Source organism: Alligator sinensis, unplaced genomic scaffold, assembly GCF_000455745.1.
Source record: "Alligator sinensis unplaced genomic scaffold, ASM45574v1 scaffold614_1, whole genome shotgun sequence".
NCBI lineage: Eukaryota > Metazoa > Chordata > Crocodylia > Alligatoridae > Alligator > Alligator sinensis.
Genome location: NW_005842294.1, coordinates 13,889 through 28,693, shown reverse-complemented (window position 1 = coordinate 28,693; position 14,805 = coordinate 13,889). Strand labels below are relative to the sequence as shown.

The 14,805-nt window shown below is 43.9% G+C and overlaps 1 protein-coding gene across 1 annotated transcript in view; it reads right to left on the bottom strand.

The window, feature by feature from the left end:
• WDR17 (WD repeat domain 17) overlaps nt 1-14,805 on the bottom strand; it is a 70,526-nt gene that overhangs the window by 43,849 nt on the left and 11,872 nt on the right. Inside the window, exons 5-9 of the mRNA XM_025209550.1 lie at nt 14,207-14,458; nt 13,852-13,923; nt 13,153-13,275; nt 11,211-11,398; nt 6,194-6,362 (exon numbers count right to left, since the gene is read on the bottom strand). Coding sequence (XP_025065335.1) covers nt 6,194-6,362; nt 11,211-11,398; nt 13,153-13,275; nt 13,852-13,923; nt 14,207-14,458 — 804 coding nt within the window. The remainder of the gene's footprint in view (nt 1-6,193; nt 6,363-11,210; nt 11,399-13,152; nt 13,276-13,851; nt 13,924-14,206; nt 14,459-14,805) is intronic.

Here is a 14,805-nt window from a genome sequence, read left to right as displayed (position 1 = left end):
AGCCTCGTTCTCTGTCCTCCCTTCCGATTCTGGGAACACTGTGTGAGGTAGACACTGACTATTTGCATACATGTTCACAAATCCCTTCCCAAGTACCTACTACTGAATGCAACAAAAGGACTAGATGTTGCATAGGATAACAGTTCACTGTGCTTTTAGCTTTCTATAAATGGTCACAAAATCTGATAATTAGAGATTAAAACATTTTCTTTTAAAGTTGCCTGCACAACAAGACACAGCAGGATGAGCACTAACTCTTGCAGCTGGACACAGGGAGGACAGATGTAATGACAATGGGGTAGTAACTTTTTTAAAGCTGGGTCCCTGAAGTGTGCCTATCAGTGATCCTCCCCCGCCACTCCAGGAGTCTGTGAAAACCCTGGGGTGGGAGGATCACTGCAGGGGGGATCCTTCTGTCCCAGGGGCGCATGAGGTGCCTTCGCAGCTGGGAGCCCCTTAACTGGAGTATATGGGGCTCCCAGCCACAGGAGCTTGCTTCTTGCCAGCGCAGGGGGAGTTTGAGATGCCAGCAATAAGGCACGATGGGATCTAACGTGTAATCCCGTAATCATGCTTCCTGCCATGCACATGTGGCATGACAGGAGGCACAATTGTGCAAAACACGCATTAGAACTCATCACGCCTTTACCTAGACGTGTAGAGGGGGCCTATGAGGTGGAGCACAGAGATGCCGTCAGGGGTGGGAGATGTAAGCAGATGTTGTCAAGAATAGGCAAAGCTTAAGTGGTAGGGAATAAAGCTTAAGAATAAAGAATAGGCAAAGTTTAGGTGCTAGGGGATTTGGTAGACAATCTTCCAATTAATTTTAGTGAACTCTTGCCTGATACTCAATATCGAAATTACAAAAGATCAAAAACATATGATCTCCCCCCTGCCCCATGAGCTCAATTTGAATGACACTCCAACATAATGAATCCTAACTTTAAAAGAACCCAGAAAGAATCCATAATGGGAAGCTCCCATATGTATATGGTCAGAATTTTCAGGCAGCAAGGTGATTAGCAAGAGGAGTAAGCAACATGCATAAATATTAACAAAGGGATAACAGGAAGAGAGAGTGTGTTAATTCATTTCCCTTATGTAATTGTTGATAAAGACAGCTAAATACTAAATGCTCCTTAATAGAAGCCCTGAAGGACAAGTCTAAAAGTGATTGTGCCAGTTTCCAACAGATGAAAAAGATTAATTTAAATTATAGAAAGCTGGAAAGAAGACAGTATTAAAAGAGGAACTGTAGGAACTGCTAGCCACAGGGAGAAATAAAAATAATAGATGTTTTTGGCAGATTCTAGTCAAAGGGACAAAACAGTTTAGCTTAATCCCCAATGCACAAATTCCTGGAGAAATGCATGTTTCATTCTTTAAAATAAAATTTAACAACTCTCATGCACCTGGTGAGGGAAGTGAGACTATTTGCTGAAGGAAATTTTGTCAGTTAAATGTGTCTCAATCTCACAGTCCCAAGACATAGTAGTCCCAATCTTTTAAAATGGTGATAAGACTAATGAAATGGTATGTTGCAAGATCTCTTATGTGTATTCCAGCCAAAATATTTGGGAGACTCTCTCATCTATATACACAGAAAATTCTGGGAGAAGAGCAGGCCAGTTTCAGAGAAAGCTATTCTTGCATGCACCACTGCTTAGTGTTGTATTATTTGGCATCAAAATATATGAAATATACACAATCATGTATATTTAGCCTTCATAGATCTCAAGAGAGTTTTTGACTCCATAGACTAGGGGTGGGAAAACTATGGCCCGTGGGCCAGAGCCAATTGATTGTATCTGGCCTGTGGCTCCCCTGCGGCATTCTGCATGATGCCGCACTCCCACCCACCGATGGCACCACCCTGACCCCTGCCCCAGCCAGCATGATCAACTTCCTGGCAGGGTTGCTCTGGCTGCTGCTGCAGCTGCCCGGGTACAGCTCATCTCCCCCTACCTCCAGCTGCTTCTCCTCCTCCTGCCAGTGCTGCACCACTCCAAGCAGCAGGTAGCAGAGGGAAGCAGTAGTGGCTGTGGGGACATGTACCAGGCACCACATACCCAGCCAGATTGCAGGGAAAGCTGCAGCCGGGCAGCTCCTGCACCAGCACACGGGGCCCTGGCTCCAGCTCCAGATGCCAGCCGCCTTCCATCTACTCCACCCACCTGACAGGATGAGCAGGCACTTGTAGGTGGCCAAGTGGGTGGAAGGCGGCCGAAGAGGTGCAGCAGGGGCAGCAGAAGAAAAAGGAAGAGTTAAGAGCTGCTGGAGGAGGGAGGAGCCAAGCAGTACTCAGGCAGCAACGGGAGCAACCCTGCCAGGAAGCTGTGCACACTGGCTAAAGCCAGGGCCAGGGCAGGGCTGTTGGCAGGCGCAGGGTAGGCTGCCCCAGGAGGGAGTGGGTAGGTCTCAGTCCCATGTGAAGCACCATGTGGACAGCAGCAGGCTGGATGTGGGGGAAAGGCAGAAATCACATCTGTACCACACCACCGAGGAGAGCTCTGCTGCATACGGCTCCTGCCCACCTTTCTCCTCCCACCCACCCACCTGTGGCTGCTTCCCAGGATCTAACGTGTAGGCAGCCCCAGCACATACCTACCCCCCCACACCACTCTACACCCCTGCCATATATACAATAAGACTTTATTTGGAGCTATTATGCAATTATTTCTATATACACTACTCAAAAAAACATGTTACAGTAGATGCTTGATTTTTTAGCTGAGAATATTTTTTATCTATAATTTGTTAAAGTGGCATCTTTTGAAAATTTGTGTGTGTGAGGCCCTCGACAGCTCACCAAGACTCATTAAGTGGCCAGCTGGCTGAAATAATTGCCCAGCCGTCCTATAGACTGGTTAAAATACTGGAAGAAACTGGTGTAGCAAAACCCCCAGTTTTACACACACACACACACACACACACACACTCTCTCTCTCTCTCTCTCTCTCTCTCTCTCTCTCTCTTCCCTTCCCCAATTATTTCTGGCTTTTCTTTCTCTCCCTCTCTATTCCCTACAGACAAGCATAAGCGAGCTCAGACTTAGGATTAGCTTTAACATTTGTATTTTGGTAGCAAGTTTTTGGTTTTGGATATCCACTGTTTTATATTGTATTATTATTAGGTTTGTATTGATTTTTACTGTTGTATATTGTATTATTATCATTTTCATATTGATTTTTATTGTTTCATATGGATATTGTATGGTTTAGGCCTGTGTTTGTAAGTGAGCCAAAGTAATGTCAAGTTTCCATTTTGTATGTCAAGTCTCCATCTTGTGTCCTCTGCCCGGGCATCCCCTGTGTTGCAACTGGATAAGTCACGTACCCCTCCCATGTAAATTGGTTCCCGGATAAATAAGAGTGATTGGGAATGACTGAAATACAATGGTAGCAGGCCTCTACTGAATGGCCTGTAACAACTGGGCCATCACCTCGCATTGATTCATCCAGGAACCACAGACCTCACCCAGGAACAGAGACAAGACCAGCATTTGAAAGACAAAAGACTCTGCAGAACCAGCAACTCTACCATGGTACCCCACCATTACAGACACCCAAAACTGCACATCCCTACATAGAGCACACATGCTCAGTACACCAAGGGCTGACCCTTGCCTGGGCATGCCTCCTGTCACTGGGGTAACACCCCCCACCCCCTCTTCAACCAAGGACTTGGACTCTGCTTCTCTTCCCTACCTGGACTCCAGCCCTTCCACTGAGTCTCTTTCTCCGTGCGCGCATACGTGTGTGCGCACCAGTAACTCCTGCTTCTGGCTCACTGCCACCTTCAACACCTGTCCTGAGCTCCTCTCTACCTCCAAACCCCGTTTCTTTGCCACTGTCTTATCCCCACTGCCTTTTCCCCTGAGCAACCAGGTTTCTGCCTCAGTTTCTTTCCTGGCTGTCTCCTCCTTGCCACCACTTATCTGCCCCCAATATCTCAGCTGTCTGCCTCAGTTTCCAGCCCCAGTCTACCCTAAGTAAACCCAAGCCTCAGTTTCTCAGCCAGTTTCTCTCTAGTCCACTGGTTCTAATCCCGGTTCTGGCAACTTTTACTCCCTACACTTTAACTCTCTCTCTCACCTGAACCTTCCCCCAAGTATCCCAGGTACCCCAAGCACACACATACACACTGTACCATCCAACTTAGGAACTTACTTGTGTGTATGTGTAGGTGGGGTGTGTGTGTGGGGGGGCATTGTGTGCATGATATACAAATTAGTGATCTATGTCTAACTTTTGGGGTGTATGGTGTATGTGCTTGAATTGGTGATAGGTATGCATGAGCCTAGGTTGCTTTGGATGTGTATGTGCCTGAGCTGGTAGTGTGTGTGTGTGTGTGTGTGTATGCACCTAATTGATTTGTGTGTTTGTATATGTGCAATTGTGTCACACCCTCCTGTCTAACAGTGCAATATTGAGATCCTGAGAGTTGGCCTAATCCCACAGGGCTACACTGGTAGTAACATCAATTAACAAAGCTCTTGTACAATTAATCATTGCTTGCTATTCAAATACAGCATCTAGGGTGAGTTATGAGGTTCGTGGTGCCCTGTCCAGGAGTTTTCCAATGAAGACAGGAGAATGGCAAGGATGTTTGCTTGTTCTCTACTTTTCAATCTATTCCTGAATAATCTAAAACATGTGCCAACAGGAAATCAGTTCCATGCACCCACAACACTGAATGATTCTATCCCCGTCTTGTTTTATACAAATGACGCACCATTAATGTCAAAAGCCTAGGTATGTCTCCAAAGGTTATTCTATGCTTTTCAAAAGTATTGTCTCTGAAATGGCTTGGAAATCAACACTGTTAAACCCAAGGTATTAGTTTTTGGGAACAAAAGGAAGGAACAACTATGGTTTTCACAGAAAAATAAATTAGAGGTGGTGTCCTCATTTAAATACCACAAGATTTAATAAAAGACTAAGCTGGAATAAACACATTGAAAATGTAAGTATTAAAGTATGGTAGTGCTGCCAGTCCCACCCTTCTAAAGGTCTACAGATTTACGGCAGAGTTCATTTTATCGTATGGAGCGGCCCTATGGAGCACTGACCCCATGGTTCATTCCAAAATATAAAAAAAATTCTAACTACTTTTTAATACAGCTTTTATCTCTACTAAACTCTACAATGGGATGGCTTATGCCAGGGGTACTTGAGAAGGCTCTAGGGGGTATGCACGGGTGGGTGGGCACAGATGCCGCCATGTACCATCCCACGCAGGCGCAGCCCACCCAGCTGGAACGGGGGGGTGTTGCGCGGAGAATACTCCTTGTTTGGCTGTGCGCCACACCCCACCCGCCACTCCACATCTGACCACCAGGGATATACTGATCCAAAAAGGTTGAAAACCCCTGGTTTACGCTATCTGAAATGGGCTGCTTAATTTGAGTACTTTAGCTTACTTAAGAACTCTAAATTACTGGATAGATATTAGAGCTTATATCTCCATCCATGTATATATCTTATTTAGTCTATAAAAGTGCACATCTACCCTACCTTTTGACTGACTACTGACTAAAACAGCTAACTATCTCTCCTTAGTACCTCTAGTGGACAAAACTTCAGCTTATTTCAGTGGCTGTTTTACCTATATAAGAAGTACTGAAATGACCCTTTAGTAAAATCTTTAAACTGCCAAGTTGTAATAGCTATGTCTGCTCTTGGGAAGTCTGACATGGGCTAGGCAAATAAATCCCTTCACCCCAGGCCTTGAAGCAACAGGAAAGCTTTTCTGTGGTCAGATCAGGATCTTTTGCAGGTGCCATAAACTGGACAGGATTTGTCACTCACAGATGGTTGGCAGCACCACAAGAGAAGATGAAGGAATTACATAAGAATTTGAATTCATCAGCTCAATACCCTTTTGTGCAAGAAAATGACTTCTAATCATAGAAATCAAACCGAGGTAAGGCTGTAAAGGACCTCAAGAGGTCATGTAGTCCCCCCTCACTCTGCTCTGAGGATCTCTTGAATCCAAAATAATTAGATACATGTTTGTCTTAAAAACCCAAAGAAGCTTTTACACCTTCCTTAAGTAACTTGTGTTTAACTATCCTTGTAGTCATTTTTTTTAATATTTGCCTTAAAACTTTCTTTTCCTTTGCTGCTAATTAACCCCACTATTTCAATAACATATAAATAAATATTCAAAATTAAAAATTACACACACTTACCTGGAGCCCACGAAAGGGAATAAATGACTCCTTCATTACCAGGAGAGGTGTAAACTGCTGTTAAAGTGTTGATATCCCATACTTTTATTGTCCCATCAAAGGACGCTGTGGCTAGAAGGTCAGGATTATCAGGTTTGAATTTGCAGTCAAAGATTGTCTCAACATGTCCCTAGGATAGGGAAATCATGAATACTGGCATATTAATAACAAAGTATTTTTCTTACATGTACTGTTGATTTAATGCCATATTTATGTCTTTACTATAGTTTTCACAATACCTTTATGTGCAAGTTCTCAATGAAGGAGTTTACAAGCAATTACTTGTGGATTTTTACTTAGCTATGTTGCTCAGATTATGCATTAAGATTACAAAATGCCAATAGGTTAGATTAGAGAACGATATAGCCTGTTAAACTGTTAAAACACTTATTTCAAGATTTATTTTAAAAAAAGCTTAACCAATTTTCACCATTTAATTTAGCTTTTAGTATTTATGGCCAAATCAAATTAGTTGCAAAGGTTTAAGACACTGGAAAAAAATGGTAAAAAATAGAATGGTAAAAGCCAACAAACCTTCACTTGAATAGAATACTTTAAAATACAGTGTGTTATGACTTTCTAAACCGATTAAGTGCTCCAACAGAGCCATACAATAAAGCTAATCAGTTAATAATAAGAGATATTTAATAATGGTCTCTGGATCTTTCCTCTCATTCTTTCCAACCTTTTTACAACAGATACATAGTTTATACCAGGGGGGCTCAACCCCCAGCCTGCAGGCCAGAGCTATGCCAACTGGCCCTCAGAGGTCCCCATGGGTCCAGAAACTGGTGGTGGGCAAGTGGTAACATCAATTGCTGCTCCCCTTCTGCCAAATTTCTGGTCCCATAGGGAACCTCTGGGCCTGATAGCATGCTGGATTGGCACATGGAGGGGACCAGGGCCTGATCTGGGCGCACAGGCTGGCTGGAGGCAGTGTGGAGCTTGATCCTGGTGCACAGGGTCTGATACAGCCTCTGGACTGGCCACTGATTCCATCCTACAGCCCCAAAGGTTAAGCACCACTGGTTTATACCATGAGTCAAATTCTCACATAAGCATAATCTCTACCATACAACGGGTAGATTAACTCAGTCATTGTGTATGCAGTTGCATAAATGTAACTTAGGAAAAACTGGTTTTGGAGAGCAGCTATTATTATGACCAAGGTGCTATTATTTATCCTTTCTGAAACACAAAGTTATTTATTTCTATTTCAAAATTTAATTCTTATCTTTCTTCCCCCACCCCCGAAACGTATGTGCTACTTGCCCTGTGGTGAAATAACACCCCATTATGGAAAGCAATCAGGTAAAACTGAAACACGAAAGCTGGCAGGTGTAGCTCTCAATGGCTGACCTCATGCTCCTGTGAAAGTGGACTAAAAATGAAAAAAAGCAAGAAGCAGAGACAGTTCCAAAGCATTATTTTATCTCTCCACATGTTCCCAAGTCTCATATCTTTTCCAGAAACAAGGAAACAGAAAAAGCAACAAGCAGCCTGGAAAAGCAACTAACAAGAGTTCCAATCTTTTATTTACTGGTTTCCAGTTCATATTTCTGCTTCCTTTTGTATAACCATAGATGCAACAATCATACACATAATAAGCTTCCCTACATTTAATCAAATGTTTGTTTAAGCTATACTTCAGATCCTCATTCCTAAATGAAACATTAAAAAGATTAAAAATACATTGTAGTTGGTGAAGTTCTACCAGAATCCAGGGTTTTCCAGATGTGGTAAAGCTAAAGTATGCACACTTAATCTCTCGGAGTCGTAGCTAGCTATTTCTGTGCCCTGGGAAGAGAGAGCTGTTATGTTGAGCCCAGGAGAACAGGAGTGCAGTCTTACCACAGCACAAGCTCACCCAGGGACTGGAGACTTCTGCCCCAGACAGCAGGACTGCAGTCACCCCATCAGCTTCACTCCCCCTCTCCCATAGGTGATGCTGCAACAGCTATCAGATAACTCTCTCACAGCTGCTACTGGCTTGTATGTGGAACATGATTGCAAAAGCCTTAATCGTTAAGATGGCAGTTCAGAGATGGTTAATGCAGGAGCTGTGGTCACATAGTAGAGGGGGATTGAAGCAATTGTCACCACTCCGGCCTTTCCCGGGTTCTATTCTGGGGTCCCCCCCACACAGTCAGCAACAGGGGCTCATGCCCTGGTTGCCCACCCTCAGTTACACTACTGATCAGCTTCCACTAGAATTTACCAGAACGTGTAATTCTCCACTTGTGGTGTTGCATAATCTGGGCTTAATGCAAGGTAATAAAAACACAAGTGTCATGTGTACACTACAGTTTCCATGACTGCGACAATACTAGCAGCTGCATAAACTAAGGATGACATTTCTAAAATTTCTCAGTAGAGATGCTCCATCACCACACTGCACGCAACTGCTCCAAAGATTCTCATACTTGCCTGTGATTATTTAAACATACATCATGCAAGGTGAGGGACAGAGACATGCAGTCATCATGTGGGTTATAACCTGGCTCCCCTGCAGGAGCTGCCTGACCTTTTTTGCTGTCCTCCTGGTCCCAGAGACAAAACAGGACAGTTGCAACACATGGGGCAACACCAGCTATGGCAGTGCTGAGGGCAACAGTGGCTATTTTTGTGCCCTTGCACCCACATACACACATAAACAGATGTGGCACCTAGGTTGATGATCTGGTTGTCGCCTTTCAGTTATGCTACTGTCTGGTCCTCTCCAGGCGCTATGGAAGACCAGAACTTTATGATCACTCTACACATGATACAGTACCAATTTTAATTTTGTATTTTATTTACAATGCATTCATTGGCTCTCATCTTGCTAGTCTTCCTCAGACAAGAGTCACTGAAGTGTGGCTTATGTTTGGATTGCTGGATAAGATCTGAAGTCTGAGAACACAGGAAGGTAGTCTTTTTCCTTCACTCTGATTCTCTCTTTTTTAACTTGAATCCTACATCAAAACGCATTATTTACTTATTTATCATCAGCACAAAAAATGGATTACTGGCTATTTTGGGATGTGGCAGTCATGCTGGCTCTCTCTCATTCCAATCAGAAATTTACAACCTAAAACTAAGAAGCCTCCCCAATAAAACAATTGCTGAAGTGTTTCAATCATAAGAAAAACTGCATTATAGAGGAATAAAAGCTGTCATAAATGCTGAGCAACACCGCAGGGAAGAATTAAGTTCAGCGTTCTACAGCTGTTTAAGGTCTCTAGAACAGAAGTGGGCAAAATACAGCCTGCGGGCCAGATCCAACCCATCAGGTGGTTTCATCTGGCCCACAGGCACCCACCAATTAACTGCACCCCATCCAGTCCGCATGCTTTTCTCCCACCTTTCTGCACAGGAGGGCCCTGGCCCCAGGCCCAGCCCTGGCCAGTACTGACAACTTCCAGGTGGGCTGTTGCTACCACTGCTGCAGCCACTGGGAAACCTGCTTGGCTTCCTTGGCCTCCAGCAACTCCTCCTGTGTCCCTGCTGCAGTGCTTGCTCTGGGCACCAGACAGGGAAGCTGCAGCTAGGTGGGAACATGGACCATGGGGCTGGGGCTGGTGGGAGTGCGGAGCCCGGGGCCTGCGCTGAGCAGGGCAGCAGAAGGGCAGAGCTCAGGTGGGCAGGGTGCATGTGAGGGTATAGATGGGATACATGGGGTGTGAGGGAGGATGGGGTGTGTGGGCCCCCCCCCTGCTTCAGCCCACGATGCACAGCCCCTGCCGCCGCCAATGGCAGCAGCAAGAGGCAGTGGGCCCATGGGTGCTTATGGCCCATGCAGGAGCAGCTGCTTGGTGGTACGCAGCTCCAGCCAGATCTGGGAGCTGCACGTGGCAGGAAGGAGCAGAACCAGGCTGGCCTGCCTCTATTGCACGGGGCTCACGTGAAGCTCCTGGCACTTGCACACCACCAGGGGGAAGCCCCACACAATGGAACCACTGCCTTCCCCGCTCCCTGCCACCTCAATGCAGCTCATGGGACTCCACTGGGAAACAGTGCCACTTCTCGCATAATCCCATGAGCTACATATGGTGGCAGGGAGCAGGGAAGGCAGCTGGGTCCGTCGCATGGGGCTTTCCCCCAGTGGCGTAAAAGTCCCCAGAACTGCACTTGCGTCCCACGCGATAGAAGTGGGCTAGCCTGGCCCCGCTCCTTGCCACCAAGTGCAGCTCCTGGAACTGACTGCAGCTGAACAGGACACTTTGCACCCCAAGGGCCCATCGCCTGCTGCTGCTGCCACTGCTGGTAAGAGCTGTGCACTATGAGGGGGACATATGGGAGTTTCCTCCCATCCCTCCACATACCCCCAAAACCCCACACCCCCTAACCCCCACCACATATACAACTCACCCAAACCACCCCACAGACAGCCACATCCCTCACAAATACTCCCCCACACCCCTCCATCATACATGCACTCTCACCCCCCCAACCACATCCCATGCATTCCCCACACACAATATACAAGAGTAAGACTATTTTGAGTTATTCTGCAATCACCTCTATATAGCCTATGCAAACACGCATAAATCAGGACAATTTTTTTTAAATTAAATGAAAAGACATTATAATAGATGTTTGACTTGTAGTATATGATTTGGTTTTTTTCTGTTTCAAGATGGCAACCCTTCCCAAAAGTAGTATTTCCAGGGGCAAGGCGAGGGACTTCTGGTGGCAAAGGTCAGGGGTTAGGGGGTGGGACTTCTGTTCCCAAGATGGTGACCATGGGGTGGGGCACCTGTCAAGGGGCGAGGTTACTGTTGCAGCCCTTAACAGCTCACCAAAATTCATTAAGCAGCCTTCCAACTGGAATAATTGCCCATCCCTGCTCTAGAACCTCAATCCTTCTTTTAATAGAAGCTATTTTAGCTGTAAGTGTAAGTTACATGTTGAACATTTATTATTGTTGTTAAAAGATATTATATTCATTAATAATTATTATATAATGCAAAATATTACAGAGACTAATGAAACATACCAAATCTCTAAGGAAATCCCATTTCTTGGCTCCCATGTCATAAAGCCCTACTCCACCATCCATGAAACAGCAAACAGCATGGCCAGGAGGAAGAGAAAATGCTTGATTTTGAGTTAGGGTTGGGGGTGGAACAGCTTCACTGGTAGATGATGTATGATGATTTTTAGTAGGAGAATGTGATGAAAGTGCTTTATAAAAGAAAGGAGATAAACATTACCATTGTTTGTATTTTCATATTTGTATAACAAATGGCAGTCACATCATTTGAGATCGCAGCTTGTAATATTCATTTCACCACTAGTTACTGGCCAGTAAAAAGGTTTTCATGAATCATAGAAAATTAGGGTTGGAAGAGACCTCAAGATGTCATCTAGTCCAACCCCCTGCTCAAAGCAGGATGATCCCCAAATAGATCATCCCAGCCAAGGCTTGTCTAGCCAGGTCCTAAACACCTCCAAGGATGGACAGATTACAACCTCTCTATGTAGCCTGTTCCAGTGCTTTACTACTCTCCTAGTGAGAAAGCTTTTCCTAATATCTAACCTAAACTTCTCTTCCTGCAACTTGACACCATTGCTTTTTGCTCCGTCATCTGCTACCAGTAAGAACAGTCTTGCTCCATCCTCTTTGGAACCAACCTTCAGGTAGCTGAAGGCTGCTATTAAAATTCCCCCTCATTCTCTTCTCCAGACTAAATAAGCCCAGTTCCCTCAGCCTCTCCTCAGAAGCCATATGTCCCAGCCACCTAACCATTTTCGTTCCCCTTCACTGAACTCTCTCCGATTTGTACACATCCTTTCTGTAGTGAGGGGCATGAAAGTGGGCACAGTACTCCAGATGTGGTCTCACCAGTGCAGAAGAGAGGAGAAGAATCCCTTCGCTCGATCTACTGGCAATTCTCCTAGTAATCCCACCCAATATGCTGTCAGCCTTCTTCACAAGGGTCCACTGTTGGCTCATCTTCAGTTTACTGTCCACTGTAACCCCCCCAAGTTTTTTTCTGCAGAGCTGCTTTAGCTAGTCAGTCTTTAGCCTGTGCCCGTGCATGGGATTATTCCTTCCTATGTGCAGGACTTTTCACTTGTCCTTATCAAACATCAACAGATTTATTTTGGTTCAACCCTCCAATTCATCTAGGTCTCTCTGAATCCCAGCCCTACTCTCCACTATACCTACTACTCCCCCCAGCTTGGTATCATGTGTAAGCTTGCTGAGGGTGCACTCCTTCCTGTCCTTCTGGTCGCTAATGAGAAGAAAGGGAACTGTGCATATAGGATTTTGTAGTTCTCATAAAACATACTATAACATACCAACACCCAATGATGATTGGTTGAGCCCTTGTTTCTGCTTCCTGCTCCCAATGGTTTTTTAAGCATTTTGCTTTAAATAATCATAGGATAAAATACAGGAACAACAGCAGAAGCAAGGAGCAGACCCCATGACTTTCTCCCATTCTCTTCCAGATAATTTCTGCAGAACTGCAGTCAGGCTCCATCTTGCATGTTCTTCTGACCTCAATTATGTGCATTCCTTTCCACTAAAGGGTTCCATTTTCAATACGAGGAATGGAAAGTGCTCTCAGTCTAGTATAGCCCACAGCTGGGGTATGCTTGGCAAACTGGGAGATGTTGGTCTCCAGATTTGGAGGGAAGTGCCTTAGCCACTAGGTAATTTGAAAAAAGGCAGATGGGCCTTCCTTCCATCCTCCTCTTCCCCGCTTCAATATTTATCAAATAGGATGTACTGGTGAAAGAGGTCTGCCCACTGTGAGAAATTCATCTCATCAGGCAGAATGAAATTACACACCTGAGGTAAGAGGTCTATTTTCTGGGCTAGCAGCAGTAAATCCTTAGACACCTTAAAGCTGGAACAGGTGCTGAGCCCATATTCTTTTAATCTGTACTCATGGCTATGAAACAGTGAGAACAAAACATTTACTTACACTTTTTTTTTGGAGGAGAACTGAGCACATGTAACCCATGGAACCCTGTTTTCTTCAGCTTAAAATTGTCTATAGGTGTTGTACGCGATACATTCCAAATACGTAATACACCGACCTGAGAATCTGAGATGTAAAAAAATAATCTCTCCATTTATTTATTTCTTGATTTACCAATCTCGTCTAAATACAATATTTATATTCTAAGAAACAAAAATGAAAAACATAGCATTGAATCAAATCCATAATGTTAAAATAGCATTACAAATAAGTTTAGTCATCTTCACAATACTGTTACTTTATTAATCAGTGGTTCTAACACTGGCTGATTTATAGCCTGTGGGTAAATCTATGAAGATTGTCACATACTCTCTCACCCTCATACACTCACTATCACTCCAACAATCCTTCAAGCTAGACTCTGACTTCCCCTGGGCTGTATGCTTCTGAAAGGACAGAAAAAAAGAAGAAAAAAAAATGGAGAAAAACCCTAAAAACAGCAGAAGGAAAAATGGCAGCAGCAGGACATGGCATAGAAATTGTATGCTTACTTCTTATCCTCAGCCAACTATAGTCTATGTTGATAAACTCATGCAAACTACTTGTTATTAAGAAAACATTACTGAAACTGAAATCTAAATAGGAGAATTTTTGGTCATTTGTACTCATGAAAAGGAACAATACAAAATAAATTAAACCTGCCTGGAGTGGTTTTCCAGTCCTTTTCTTGGTTTATGTATTTTTTCCTAGAGTACGTTAAAATAATTTCTGTTCCTATGGATATCCAAGTCAAAGATACAGAAAAGATCAAACTTGAAGAATCAATTTTGGAGACTGAATGAGATATTTATAATCATTCAAGAACTGCATATCTTGAAGAATGCTTACCTCCTGTGGACTAAAAGGGGAGCATATAAAAAGTGGAAACGGGGAGAGATTACCAAAGAGGAGTATACCTCCTCTGCTCGCACTAGTAGGGTGGCAGTTAGACGGGCCAAAGCTACCATGGAGCTGAGGATGGCATCCCAAGTTAAAGATAACAGCCTCCCCTGCTTACCTCCAGTTATAAACATTCCAGGTGCACTAGGAACCCAGGCTAAGCACTGAACTGATGCTGCTGCACTAGGGAAATTAAATGTAGTGATACAGGAGAGAGATTCAGAATCTACAAGTCGAATGCCATTATGTAAATTAGCAACAAGAAGGTAGTCGGTCGACAGAGGGTCCCATTCCAAGGCTGTAACTGGGTCCTCTTCATCTGTCCCTTCAAGAGACTCTGGTCTTAGGACATGTTTCTGACTCTTAGAACCTTTAAACCACAAGAAAAACAGATTGCTTAAGTTATTAATGATCCCATCAGCTTCATACATGTTTCATTTCTTCCTGTTTAGGTGGGCAAACAGAGAGCTATACATTTTCCTGACATACTCTGTAGCCTGTTCCACAGACAACACTACTTGAGCCAGCAAAATTTATCTACTGTACTCATCAAAAAGTGGTTTTGAATCCAACAGGTATTTCACATAAACACACACACACACACATATACATACTACATATTTTTATGATATATTTTTATTATATATTTATATTATTATATCTTTTTGTTATTTATTATTTATATATTTTTATTTTTATATATTGTATTATTTATAT